Here is a 14,733-nt window from a genome sequence, read left to right as displayed (position 1 = left end):
GTGATGTTCCCCTTCCCGAGTCCAAGTGATCTCATTGTTCAGTTCCTACCTATGAGTGAGAACATGCGGTGTTTGGTTTTCTCTTCTTGTGATAGTTTGCTAAGAATGATGGTTTCCAGCTGCATCCATGTCCCTACTCTTGTAGAGACATCATCTCACTGTTAACCATCGTCTCACTGTTACAATATTTTAGAATCAATTTTATAAACAGGGATGACAGAAAGTACCATAGCTCTAGAAACCTTAATTGAGGACATTTTCCATAGAGGAAAACCTATATTTCCTTAAATAGTATTACACCCTTTTAAACCTCTAGGTTTCCTTTACCACCAAATAGACTAGAAAGTAAATTTCCAACTTCACAAAATTCTTCAGTCAAAATAACACCAGCATACGTGCTATTATATAGTCTCCCTTCCTTTTGCTCTTTTTATCTGAAATCCACAGCATATGTCAGTAGATTATAATTTAATTAGGAGATTTAATAAAAGTTGTATCCACTCCCCTGATGCCACTTCCTTATGGAAAGTTTCATTTTAGCCCTTCCACAGAATAGTATGCTTGAGTCTTATTCACAAAGGAAAACCATCTATTTTTATCTAGCATAGTAGATAATAAAGAAAACAAATTGGAATAATATGAAAGAAAAAGTGAAAACAAAGAACATCTTGCAACTTAAGATTGGCTCCAGACATGGATGAAAATTCAATGCTAATTCTGTTGTTTCTGCTATAAGCATTAGCATAAGATCTTTGAGCTGAAAAGCACTAGAAGTTCAGTTCAAATTGCTGTATTATGGTGGGAAATGGGCACAGACTCTGAAGAAAAACAAAATTAAAAAAAAAAAAACTTAAGAGTTAGATCCTGGTTTGACAAGGTCACTGGCTAGGTGATCTCTGGAAAATTATTTAATGTGTTTAATTTGTCTCACCATTTTACCTGTGCGAAAACTGACCCAGAGAAGTTAAAAGACTTTCCTTTTATTACAATGTGGTTTTGCTGTAGAGTATAGAAAAAATATCTATTTCTTTTTATTCTCAACTATTTGAAGACACTTTATATAATACTATAGCAGTAAAATGTCTGCCAAGAGGTTGCTCCTTTGTGATACTGAAATAATAGTGTGACTATGGCCTTATTCTCATATCTGACAAGAAATAATAATTTATTATATTTATTAAAATCATATTTGCTTTCACCATTAATTCTGATTAGGATTTTTGTGCTGATATAAATAACTAAAATGATGATCTAAGTCAGTTGGGGTGGGCTAAATTATGCTATAAAAATATTCTGCAATCTCAGTGGCTTAAACCCTTTTGTTTATGGCTCACAATTCATGTCCATCATGGATCATTGGGGTTTTGCTCATCTGTTCATTGTATTAAGTAGTAACTTAGAAACCTCAGCTGATAGATCAGCCCTCATCTTGAACTTTTGCTTGCTGCATGTCAAGGAAAGGGTGAGCTCCAGAGGATATCCTCTTGGCAATTAAATACTCCATCCAGTCTGGAAGTGACACACACATAATTTCTGTTCCCACCCCATTTCCAGAATTAATCACAGGCATGGACTCACCCAATTAAAAGGAAGCCAGGTAGTGATATTCTACTCTTTCCTAAGAAGAGAGGGAGAACCAGTTATGACATGATATTACCATCACATGATTTATGAGGTATTATGGCCCTGTTTAGGACTGAAAAACTTTAAGAATAACTAATATGAAAACTTTTGTGTAGACAAAAATGTTCTATAAAATGCCCAGCCTTGAATAAATGTAAGCTTTTTCAATATGGCATTGCTATTCTTACCTGACTGTAAGTTTTGGCAGGTATAAGTATTCTTTTCTATTGGTTTCCTTTTCACTTTCTGACATGTTTTTTTCTTTTTGCTTCCTAAACACTAGAGACAGATCCATAGCTTTCCTGATGTCTCTTATTACTCTGGACATTAATCATTCTGACTGGCTCTTTTGGTTAGTTACTTTTGGCTAATCCACTTGATTCCCTAACTAGTTACTCCCACATATTTGTTCTGTGTTGAAATTGTATCATTTTGTTATACAAAATAATAATATAATATCATATAGAGGATTTGAATGATATTGCTTGGAGAGAGAAATTGGGGTCAAAAATGACTATGGAGAAAAGAAATGAGGGAAATGGTGAAGATGGAGGTAGGCAAGAATATTTAGGCTAAGGTTCATTAGAAATGGTGAAACTAAATTGGTCATCTATTAGAATTAGAGACCAAGTTCCTAAACAGATAAGAATAAAGTGGCTTGTGCCAGAGCGATAAAATCATTGGTTTCTCTTTATCTGTTCCATTTATCTTGCTTGCAGACAATCTAGGTATTACTATTCATTTCGGTCCAAGAAGACAATGGTCTCCTGTTTGACATCATGACATCAAGGTTCTTCTCTGATTATCCATCCTGGCAGAAACACCCAGGGATGGGGTCTGAGCTCAATTCTCACATATTCAGTCCCTAGGAAGTGACTGCTATCACTAGCTTTCATCCAAGCAAGCCTAACAAGGATTTTTCCTATACAACAGGCCCCAAATTATGCTAGCCTCCCTCAAGATCTTATAAGAAAATTACCAAGAGACTAAAATATGCAGGTTTAAGACCTCCCACCAATGAAAAATAAGTATTCTTTCATTTTCCTTTTCAATTACCATTAACTTTCCATGAAGGATACACTCTTTATGAGTGCTACATAAGATTTGCTTTGACCACTGGTTAAACACTTATATTTAAATATTTCTTCAGAGTTAGACAAGTTAACAAAATAACATGAGTTTTCCTTTATTTTCAATTATTTTTTAATTACAAAAAGAATATGAGCTAAATGGAATTAAAATAAAATAAGCCAAATGGCTTAGACTAGCTTTTATATACTTCCAAAACCTATGAACCAAGACACAATATGACTACTTTTCTATTTCAACCTTTTATTTTTGGGATAAAGGATCATTCACCTACAATATAATATAAACTGTGCTGATAATATTTATTTGTATAGGTGGTTGAAGTTTGAAGAAGATGTGGAAGATGGAGGAGAAAGGTGGAGCAAGCCTTATGTGGCTACTCTTTCATTGCACAGCTTGTTTGAGTTGAGAAGTTGTATTCTGAATGGAACTGTGTTGCTGGACATGCATGCCAACACTTTAGAAGAAATTGCAGGTATATCTTTTCTCCCTTAGTCTATTTTATAGGTACAGCTACTTTTTTGTTATTCTCTTTTCCTTATAATTCAATATATGTATGATCTTTGGAAAACTAATTCTCATAATCACTGTATGAGGCCTTAAAAGTCATTTTCTTTTACCCTGTTATTCGAGATAGAAGAAGTTGAATCTCAGAGAAATATGCTCTAGGTTGGCAGTGCCAAGTCTAGGACAAGAACCTAGATATCTTGATTCCCATTCACCATTCATTTTCATTATTATATTTAGACTCTCACCATTAGAAAATTAAAGGAAAAACCGTTAAAGCTAGATACTTATTTTCAATATCCAAACACATGAAATAACCAAATGAAAAAATTTCAGTAAACAGAAAAATGTTGGTTTAGAATGGACACAGAAGAGTATGGCCATTTATTTTAAACTTAATTAAAACCCTTGAATTCCAGAGGAAGCCAAGTGATACAGTTAGAATTTGTTTTGTAATTCAATACTGCAACCTGATGAATGATTAGTATTAGAATTCAATAATGTCTTATAATACAGACAGCTCTATTTAGAAAATGTTATTATTACAGAAATTGAGTCAAAGAACTCATGTATTTTTTGACCAGAAGACAAACATATTTTAGTAAAGACAAAATAATGCAAAAACACAGAAATGAGTTTTGAAAGAGTACAAATGAAATAATTGATGGAGGTTTTAAAATACAAACAAAAGAGACAGTTTAAAATTATTAGTTTGGGAAAAAATAAAATTTGTTCCATATGATATGTATTTGTGAAGTGGAAAACTTAGTATCTTAATTATATTATAGAAATGAAAAATAAACTATATGTGTGTTGTTATATATATGAGAATTATATATTAGAAAAATAACATATCTACTTTAATCTACAGAACAGCCCCATGAAGTAGATGTCATTCTCATTTTCCAATCAGAAAATAGAAACTCTAAAATTGTCATGACCTAGATTTCACCCAGGGGCCCCTGACTTTAAGCCGAGTGTCTTTTCTGTTACACTACAACTGCTGTCTGAAGAAAAAGAGATGTCTTGAAGTGAATGTCACCCAAATTTTGATGGCACATTTATCACCTTACAAATTATTGATTTAGTCATTGGTCCTGATAGGCATTGCAGTATATATGAAAAGAACAGTAAGTACTAAAACATACTTTGGCTTGATTTATTAAACAAAAATTCCAAAAAACTAAAACACACACACAGGTGCGCGCGTGCACACACACACACACACACACACACAGACACACACACACTGCCCCAAACAGGACAGATAAGCAGTCCTCTTCTGTTTCATGTAACACCTGTAAAGAGATTATTCTTTTTTTTTTTTAAGAGATTATTCTTTAAATTACATAACTGGAGCCTAAAATACTTTATAAAATACTATATAAAGTATATATATATACTTTAAACATATATGTATAATTTTCAGAAGTATTCAGGCTACTGTAGCTGCACTAAATCAAGAGTAAATGGAGAAAATGATTAACTCAGAAATAAACAAACTCTCTAAGAATGCTGAAATAGTTAGCTATCCAGCTCAGTTTCTTAGCTTTACATTATATGGTCTTGCTAATACCCAATAAAAATTTTTATATTTTAATTAGGAATGAAACAGCCGGGCTTTTCACAGTACTTTGAAGTATGGGAATCTCTTAAGTTTGCAATTATCTTTTTAATACTCAAACCTGGTTCTTAGTGTTATTATTGTTATCCTTATTTAATAAAGAAAGAAACTAAGATTTAAAAGGTTAGAGGCCTTGCTCTAAGGGGTTTATTTTCACTGCTTAAATTGATGATGGCGCTACCTTTGAAAATAGATTAACCCAAATACATTTTGAAATGGGAAATGAAACTGTCACATTCTACCACCTGGCAAAATTAGCCTCAGAACATACCCTTTATACCTTTGCCAGTCTTCACATTTCTTAAGTTATGTAATTTCTAATGCTTTCCTCAGAAAGTTATTCCTATGAAGAAATTTTCTCCCAGTAATTTGACTAAAACACTGTTTATTTTATCACCTTAGTTCACTTTCATTGTCTAAAATTATGCGACTTTTCCTAACTCTGTCCCTTTCCCAAGCTCAATTCTGTAGAATATATGAAGGTTAACTGGGTTAAATCTAGCCTTTTCAAGCAAATTACATTCTCTAAGTCTATCCTTACAGTGAAAGTAGTTCAGTTGACGTCTTGATACCCTAAATAGCTTTTTAGCATTCTTTCTGCTCTTCTAATTAGTGTGTATCTTTCTGACTTTGAAATAACCCAACCTGAATGTCCCATTTTTCAGTGCAGAGCAGCCTGTAAAATGACATTTAGAATATGTCAGTGGTTTAATGCTAACATCACAAAGAAAAATATGATTACAAATATCTCTGTTGGTCGTTATTACCTTAGGTTCCTTTACAATCATTACTGAGAAGAGATTTCCTCTCATTGATAACCATAATTTGACTAAATTTAAAAGTTACTTATTTATCCCCTCAGTATAATCTCATTAAAATATTTTCTCTCCATAGTTTGTAATTATATTCTTATTTTTTACTTACTCCTATGTCCATTTTATAAAATTGAGCTGCGTTACTAAGTTTGTAATAAATAAGTATGCTTTCCGTTTTAAGACTTCTAACTTTGTATTTTCACATAATTATGTTTTATTATCAAAGCAACTTATAAAGTAGGAAAGAAACTATTTCACCATAAACAGATAAATAGAAAGTTATTTATCAAAGATAACCTTTGCAGAAATGGAAATAATTTTTTTATTAACCTATAATCATAATTTTGGGGGTATGGAGTCTCACTATGTTGCCAAGGCTGGTCTTGAATTCCTGGGTTCAATCAGTCCACCTGTTTCAACTTCCCAAAGTGCTAGGATTACAGACATGAGTCACTGTGCCCAACCATAATTTCTGTTTTATTCTGTTTCATGATCATTTGTGGCCACAGTGATTAACAGTCAGCTCTGAAACTTTTTCCTCAACTCTTATTTATCATGATTTTTCTCTGTTAGCCATAATTCACATACATTAGTCACTAGTTTCAGTTTTACAAAAGCTAACTGTCACAGTTTACCTTTAAGGTTTCTAATCCCTAGTACTTTGTGAATGCACAGGCTTTGTGGTATTGATGTTTTTCAGACATTTCCTACTAGATGAATATGACCCAGATATTGTTTTGTAATGATCAAGGATTTTTATATCAATGTTCTGATATGTTTTTAACAGACTCGGATAATTCCTTAAGATATTTTCATAGACTTAGTAGCAGAAAATCCCATTTGTATCTGGCAGGTCTGTCAAAAATTTCTGGTATAATTAAAGTAGGATTTTCTTTTGGCTAAAGTTAATTTAAAATATATCTATTTCCCAATGTTTCAGGAAACTCAATAAATTTAAACTTTATCCTTCAAAATATTACTTAACCTTTTCAAATCCAAAATTCTCCAGGTATATCTTCTTACCACAATTTACTCTGATATGGAGATTAATTGTATTGAATATGCTTCTGAATTATATTCATATAAATTACAGGGAATTTTATGGTCTATGTTAATCTCTTTGAAATTAAGCATTATAAAGATTAATGATGGAAATATCCTCTCTGCAGTGTGTGTATACTTTAACCTAATTAATTCTGTCAATGAGAGTTAGGAAGAAATTAAAACCAAACCAAAGTTAGTACCATGGACAGATTATCAATCATAGCTCCCAACTCATTTAAACAACCTTTGTTGTTTAAAATCTTTCATTGAAGGAAGAATCTACAGTTTGCTCCACTGAACGTAATCTGTAGATTTGGGAGTATGGGAATAACCATATATTTTTTAACATGCCTATACTGTGACAATCCTTGGTCTGAAAAGTAAATATTCTATTACAGTTACAGTCCTTTAGCACACACATCCCTGTTAGTGCTGGCAACCAAACCACAGAATTTAGGAATTTCATATCATATTCCCCCCCACATCCCCAATATATTTTCAGTTAAGACAATGGGTTTTCAAAGCATTGATATGATGATCTTCAAAAAGACAGAGATTTATATAGAATCTGCAATATGTCATAGCCTCTAGGGGCTTTCATTGAAGATACGTTATGATAAAATAGTTACCTGATAGGATGAAAACAATTTTCATTTTCTGAGGCCTTTTCCACAAGTGCTACTAGTTTTCTTTTTTTCTTTTCTTTTTTGAGACGAAGTCTTGCTCTGTCGTCGGGCTGGAGTGCAGTGGCGCGATCTCAGCTCACTGCAACCTCCTCCTCCCGGGCTCAAGCGATTCTCCTGCCTCAGTCTCCCAAGTACTGGGGACTACAGGCGCGCGCCACCATGCCCAGCTAATTTTTTTGTATTTTTAGTAGAGACGGGAACTCACCATGTTGGCCAGGATGGTCTCAAAGTGCTACTAGTTTTTCTAGAACCTGCTTAGTGTTAGCAGAGTATGAGAGTGTGACCTATTTGTCCTTTTTTTTTCTTGCTTTTTTGCTTATCATCCAGATCCTGGGGCAGAATAGACTGTATTATGTAGGCATCATAGCCTGCTGAGATTGCAGGACTTCACTCTGGACCCAAAGTCATTATGGTCCATTATTCTTTCACACTTTTCAAGTTAATACTGATATATATTGTAGTGGTGAAAAGAACAATGTAAGTGATTACTAATTCAGATTCCTTTTGGTACCTAAATATCACCCTAGTATGTTATATTCTTAAGCAAAATGAATAATTTTTTCTAGACAAGTAAGATATAATTTGATACAGTTATACTTTGGAGAAGTTTGCTGTGTATTTCTCTGTAACTAATGAACAGATGAGTGTGTTTTTTAATATTTGCTTTTCCTTACGTAACTGTTTCAAATAGAAATCTTATCTTTGAAAAACTGTGAAGATAGTGACCTATGGGTTTTGTAGTGTTTGAGCCTGTAAACATTGTGCTTTAATAGAAATTAAAAATCATAAACATATGCAGGGTTTATTATGTGATTACTTTTGATTCTGACTAGAATATTGAACTGGGAATTCATATCATGGCTTGTATTTGGAACTGCCTTACAATAATATCATATTGGTATTCTAATAACCTACTTTACAACTTCCATTATGAAGTATATGCATATTTTATATACATTTTTCCATCTTAGCAAGGTTTCAGTGTAATGTCATATATGTTGACAATTTATTATTTCCTTTATTTCAGATTAACCCAGTGGTATTATAACTACTGATCTCCAAAGAACTGAAAAATAGATTTAAATATTATTCTATAGTATAATACATTTTCAGAATTGGAAGGGACCTTTGAGGTAATTATAGTGACTGACTTTCAGACATTCCAGGTATATATTATGGGTGACTTCCAAGTATTCATTCTACCTCTTTCCATTGTAAACACAAAAATGATAGAGCACACTATATCCCATGTGCCAAATATGGCCGACTGCCTGATTTCATAGGGCATTTGAGCTAAGAATGGTGATTATATTTAAAATGGTTGAAAAATAATAATAAAGAAGTTAATATGTTGTGATGTGAATATTATATGAAATTCAAGTTTCAGCATCCATAAAGAAGTTTCACTGGAGCATAACCAGGTTTATTTGTGTACATGTTGCCTATGGCTGCTTTCCTGCTACAAAGGCAAAATTCAGTATTTGTGACAGAGATCAGATGGCCTACAATGCCTAAAATATTTGTTATCTGGCTCAGGACAAAAAGAGCTTGTCTATCTCTGGTTTAGAGAATTAACTCTAGATTGAAGTGCAGTTCTTGATTAGCCTGTCAGTAATATGAATACCATCTCCTTTGCCAGTGATTGGGTTCAAGATGGGCAGGGCTATGTCAGTAAGACTTAGGATAATTTTTCCTGGCCAGGTGAAAAATAACTCATCTAAGAGAAAGTCACAAAAAATATATTTCTCACTGCATATGAACAAAAATATATATTTCCTTGTTGTGGCTGAAAGCCATCTTATGACCATAAGGAAAATCAGCCTGAGGTTAAAGCTTACCCTAGAGGAGGAGGAAGCTAACAAAATCACAGAGAAGCAGAATTAGAGCCAACCTAACTTTGCTCTTTCTATGATGTGAGCCAATAAAATTGTTTTAGGTAGTTTAATTTAGGTTTTCTGCTATTGATAAGCTCAGCTTTGTCTCTAATTGATAAACTGTTATAAAATATGAATATACTGAAACCACCACAAATTTCAAACCAGGAACCCATAATCTACGTAATGAAAATTGCAAAAAATCCTGTTCTAGGAAATATTTACTGATAGCCTCAATATTCCAATCAGTGCATCAGGTGCCTTATGCCAGTCTTGGCACCAACATGTGATATAGATATTATTATCTCCATTTTATAAATAAGGACACTGAGGTTATTCAACTTTGCAAAGTCATCTAGCTAGAATGTCATAAAGTGATCTAAATCTGTCCCTTAGTTTATTTCTGCTTCACACTGAAGGAAAATACTGTTGGTAAGGGAGCATTCTGCTAACTTTGAAACCTTTATTGTACTCAAAAAGGCAGTGGAAGGCAGCTCATAGCGATCTGCTTTACATAAGATGTTAATGCCTAAAGAACAATTAGAGTTAATATTTGGTAATCAGAAAGCAGACTGATTACACAAACATTCACTGATGTGATCTTTATATCACTAAGAAACTTAAAATACCTTTGCTTATCTACTTTATTGACGTTTTTGATACTATGTATGGTAAATAATCTGCTTAATTATAGACTTCTGAAATCTCACCTTCCAGTCTTTGTTTTGCAGGTATAGAATATCTTTTTAATCTCACATTCTCAAGGGAGTGTGTTTCCAGGAAAGTTTGAGAAAAGGCTGATTTTCTATCCATATGAAACAGAATTGTTTACTTTCCAAATTCAGTAACTATATCACTTCATAGGCCTCTTTGCATCAGATTTTCACAGATAGACTTCTGTTCACTTAATGAGGAAACAAGAAAATTAGTCTGTAGTAGAAAATGGGAAAAGTATTAAAATACAAGTATAAAACCAATTTCCAAATTCAAACACATTATGAATTGTGAATTCAAACACATTATGAATTTTCATATTATCTCTACAGCTATTCCACCCATCAGTGTGAATAATGAAAAAATAAAGAAATTTCTTCTCAATGCAACTATTCCCCTTTGAAAAACAATACTTCATAAGAATTATATATTTAAAATAGAATGATTTATAATGAAAATTTGCCCAAATCTTTCTTGTGCAACATTTCTACAATGGAACATAAATTTCCATTTATAACACCATGCTTAGGAATTTTTTTAAAGAAGTTATTTCTATTTCAAGATGACTAATATTGTTTAGGGCTTGCATATTTGGACTCAGTGATTCATGGCTGGCACATGTTCTAGAGGAAAGCTGTATTCATCTTCTTCCGGCCTTTTCTCTTCAGATATGGTTCTTGACCAACAAGTGAGCTCAGGTCAGCTGAATGAAGATGTACGCCACAGGGTCCATGAGGCATTGATGAAACAACATCATCATCAGAATCAGAAAAAACTCACCAACAGGATTCCCATTGTTCGTTCCTTTGCTGATATTGGCAAGAAACAGTCAGAACCAAATTCCATGGACAAAAATGGTAAATGTTTGTTTATTGTGCTCTTTATGTCTACTATAGGTCTCTGACATATCAAAGTGCTTCTGAATATTTTAAAACTTGTTTTATTTGAAAATGATTTTTTGAAATTCAGATTATTGTAGAATTCTTTTTACATGAGGATATAGTCTTATTTATCAAGCATCAAATTGTAAAAAAGAACTTAAGTTTCCTGAAAGGTTCAGGAAAGAATACAAAGAAAACTAATATTTAATAAAAAAAAAAAAAAAAAAAAAAAAACTTTTAGATTTGGCTGCAGAAAACTTAAACAGAGCATCTGTGGCATAACAAATAAGGTCCTAGTCTCTGTCCTGTAGCTTAAAAATGTAATGCGGGGCTTTAACTTATGCCATAGATGGTGTTTTCATTTAAAGGAATCATGATCATCATCTAGTGTTTGTGGAAAAAAGATAATGGTTTCATGTTGCTCATAGTTAACAAATCCATTAGAGAAAATGATTGAAAAGACCAGCCAGTGCATTGCTTGTGACTTTACATACATTATGGCTGATTCCAGTTCAAGGGCTCATTGCTGTTTGTAATGTGGCATCTTCAACGTCCATGGAGCCACTCCACTGACCATCTTCATACATCAATATAGATGACCACCATTGTTTCCTAGCAATCTTGACTTTCTATGATTTATGCTTCGGACTCTTTTATCTTTCCTGTATTTTTTGTTCTCTCCTGGCATTTATTTAACCCCTGATCATTTGCACTAAGGAAGTTGCTTAGGAATCTCCTATTGTCATCCATCCTTTCTATTAGTCTCATGAAAGAAAATGAAGTTACCATGAAGATGATATGAATTTGTTAAACTTCTATCAGCTTTAAAGTTTCCAGTTCTAAAAGATAAAAATTAATGAAACGTATTTTCAAATGCTTTACTGGAAAGACTGATTTCCACAAATGGATGAAAGCACATGTAGTGACAGCATGAAATATCATGTAATCTCACCCTATTTTCAAAAGCTTCAGAGATGCCTTAAATAAAATGTATGAAAATTAGTTTTCTCCAGATTTGCTTCATATTAATCAGTTTCCATACTACTGAATCAAATACACATAAAAAAGTAGAATAAATGCTTTATTAAATAGATAAAGATGATTAGATGTAATTTTGTCTCAGCGCATAGAACCAGTTCTTAATGACAAAATCATTTTGAAATACTCATTTGATTTTGGGACTTTTCGGTGACTGCATATAAGTCATTTTTGTTACATAAAAGAGTCTATAGTTGTGCACACATTAAGTTCAATAAAATTATTATGAATACTTTAGAGTAAATACCAACTTGTGTTTGTAGAGTCCACTGAACCTTCTGAGGAGGTATAACTTGCTTTGAATCAAATCATATATTTAAAACATATTTTATTCTAAATCACAATTTGCTTTAAAATAAGTGATACATAAGATAACAAAACGAGGCTTTTGTATTCTAAGAGATGTATTACAAATGCTGTGCTTTTGTTATGCTTATAATGCTAGTATTTATTTGGTATGGCAATGTTAAAACAGAGTCAGTTATTTACTAATTTTGGCTATGGGCTTATGTCTACATGATTCCAAAAACTTTATTAAAATATACCCAAGAATTAACTTCTAATAATGCATGCAGATTTTATAAAAATGAACTTTTGCCTTCATAACTTTTGCTAGAAATCAGATAATAAGATATATGTCTTTAAGAAAGAGGTATGTTTCTTCAAAGAGGCAAGGATCTTGCATTTTGAACTAGTTAAAACTTATACCTTAAATTTCACTGGAGATAATGTTTAACAATAATTTCATGGCATTTTTTTTTTTAGGTAAGAGGCCATAGAATTTATTGGATCAATGATTTATTATAATATGCAGATCTAGGCACACTGTTTGTTACTGCTTTAAACTTCTATTACACATAAGAGGAGATGGTAGAATTTTAACTGTGAATTACAAATCTACATATAGTCACAAGGTTTTCTGAGAGCCTGCTTTTTGTCTTATTTAAGAAATGGTTTAGTTTTCCCAAAAACCAGAATCTGAGTGATTCTGAAGTGATTCTGTCACCATCTGTACAATCAGCCTTTATCTGAACACATACAAATCTTTTTGAGGCATACGTAAGGGCAATAAAAACTTGGAAACATTTCTAATAAGATTCATATACCCAATTAAGTATTGTTGTAGAGTATGCTGTCAGAAGTGGTTTTCTAAGCCTAAGCTTATAACACCTCCTTATGACTCTGTTTTGCTTCCTCACACACTTTGCATAATTATGTGTGTTGAGAATTCTGAAAATATGTATAGACTTCACCAATTTAGAAATAAATCTCCTACCCAAAAATGAAAAAAGTATGAAAGACCTTTACTGCTGAGGTTCTCAATCTACTTATGAACTCTAAGGCCTGACAAACTCTAGATATATAAACAAATTGAAATTAATAGCCATAAATATAAATTGGACATTCTGTTCTAAATATGCAATCTAGATTTAAATTTTTGTGCAATAGTTCAGAGAGATGCAAAAGGATGTCAAAACATCAAAAAAGTAAAGGTAATACTATTAATTTTTTAAAATCCTTAGTAAAATCCATTATGCAAAAGATGGACTTTTAAGAAAAGATTATAGAATAGAAATTAAATAGGGCAAAGATTTTTCCAGAAATTTTAAAACAAAACACATTTTCCTCCCTAAGCATAGCGGTAGATATAAGTCCCCGTTTCTTGTTTAATGTGCTGAAATTGTCTCAAAAACAAACGGAAGCTTATGTAGATAAGCCTGAAAGAGTCATATAGAATAAAGTTTCTACTTCCTTAACTGACTTGTGTCTTGAGCATGTTACCTTGTTAGTACTCTCTGGGGTTAAACATTCAGACACTGTATTTCAAATGGGGTCTTCCCTGTTTTATAGATTAGATTAATAAAATAGTGCATTTCCTTGCTCTTCTCCTTCCCAAGTCTACCATTCTTTGTCCATTCCTTTTTTAGTGATTTGTGATAATTTGTCAGTCTCATCTCAAAACACACTAGTTAACTTTTCTTGGTATTCCGCATTCTCTTCAGGGCTAATGTGAAGGATGCTATGGATTCACCATGCATTTTTAATGCCACCATGCTGTGTTTAACTTTCACTTTTCATTAAGCATCAAAACTGTGAGAATTAAATGTCTGATTTTGATGTTTCAATAAAAAGTGACAGTTACATTTGGCAAAACAACAGCAAAATAATAGAAAATAATATCTACTTTGACATTAGCACCCTGAAAAGGGTATGGATGGTAAAACAGTCAAGATAAATATATTGAAAATATTAAAATAATTATTTGGACTAGGAAGATTTTCTAAAACTAAAAATAAGACTTTTGTGTTAAGTGATCTGGAAGGCAAAATTTATCAGTATCTGTATATATCATTTAGGTCATGTATTCAATTACCTTTTGAGACACTGGGATTATAAATCTATTATAAAATATTATTATCCTTATGATAATTTTTGTATGTTTGAAGATAATTTGGAATTATTAGTTTCGTTAAGTATAGGGTGTCTTTATTCTGCTCTGTCCTTTACTAATAATTTCTAACTCTGTTTGTTTTCCTTCACATATCTTTTGTCTCTCGTAATCTGAATACTTTCCAGTTGTAACTTTTATTAGGAGTTACAGTGCAGAAAGTCTCTAACTACTGTTCAATGCCATAGTTTACTGAAAAACAGTTAGACTTGGGAGGATGGGACATAAAGTTCAATCTTTAGGCCTGGGTAGATTTCAGCCCTTAAAGCAATGTACACATATATATTGTGCATAATATTTATTTATACTTTTGGAAATCGGATCTATTACATTATAGTTACTTCTTTTGCAAATGCTGTACTTTTAATTTTCAGATGCATGTTGTCTTT

General features: G+C 32.4%; 1 protein-coding gene across 1 annotated transcript in view; it reads left to right on the top strand.

Moving 5' to 3' along the window:
- The window catches only part of SLC4A10 (solute carrier family 4 member 10), a 304,764-nt gene that overhangs the window by 159,795 nt on the left and 130,236 nt on the right, over positions 1-14,733 (top strand). The window contains 2 exon segments of the mRNA XM_017855802.1: positions 3,027-3,187; positions 10,645-10,833. Of these exon segments, the coding sequence (XP_017711291.1) occupies positions 3,027-3,187; positions 10,645-10,833 (350 nt within the window).

This window comes from Rhinopithecus bieti, unplaced genomic scaffold (assembly GCF_001698545.2).
Source record: "Rhinopithecus bieti isolate Rb0 unplaced genomic scaffold, ASM169854v2 scaffold_40377, whole genome shotgun sequence".
Lineage (NCBI taxonomy): Eukaryota > Metazoa > Chordata > Mammalia > Primates > Cercopithecidae > Rhinopithecus > Rhinopithecus bieti.
Note: the sequence above shows the minus strand (reverse complement) of the source record. Positions and strands in the feature narration are given on the sequence as shown.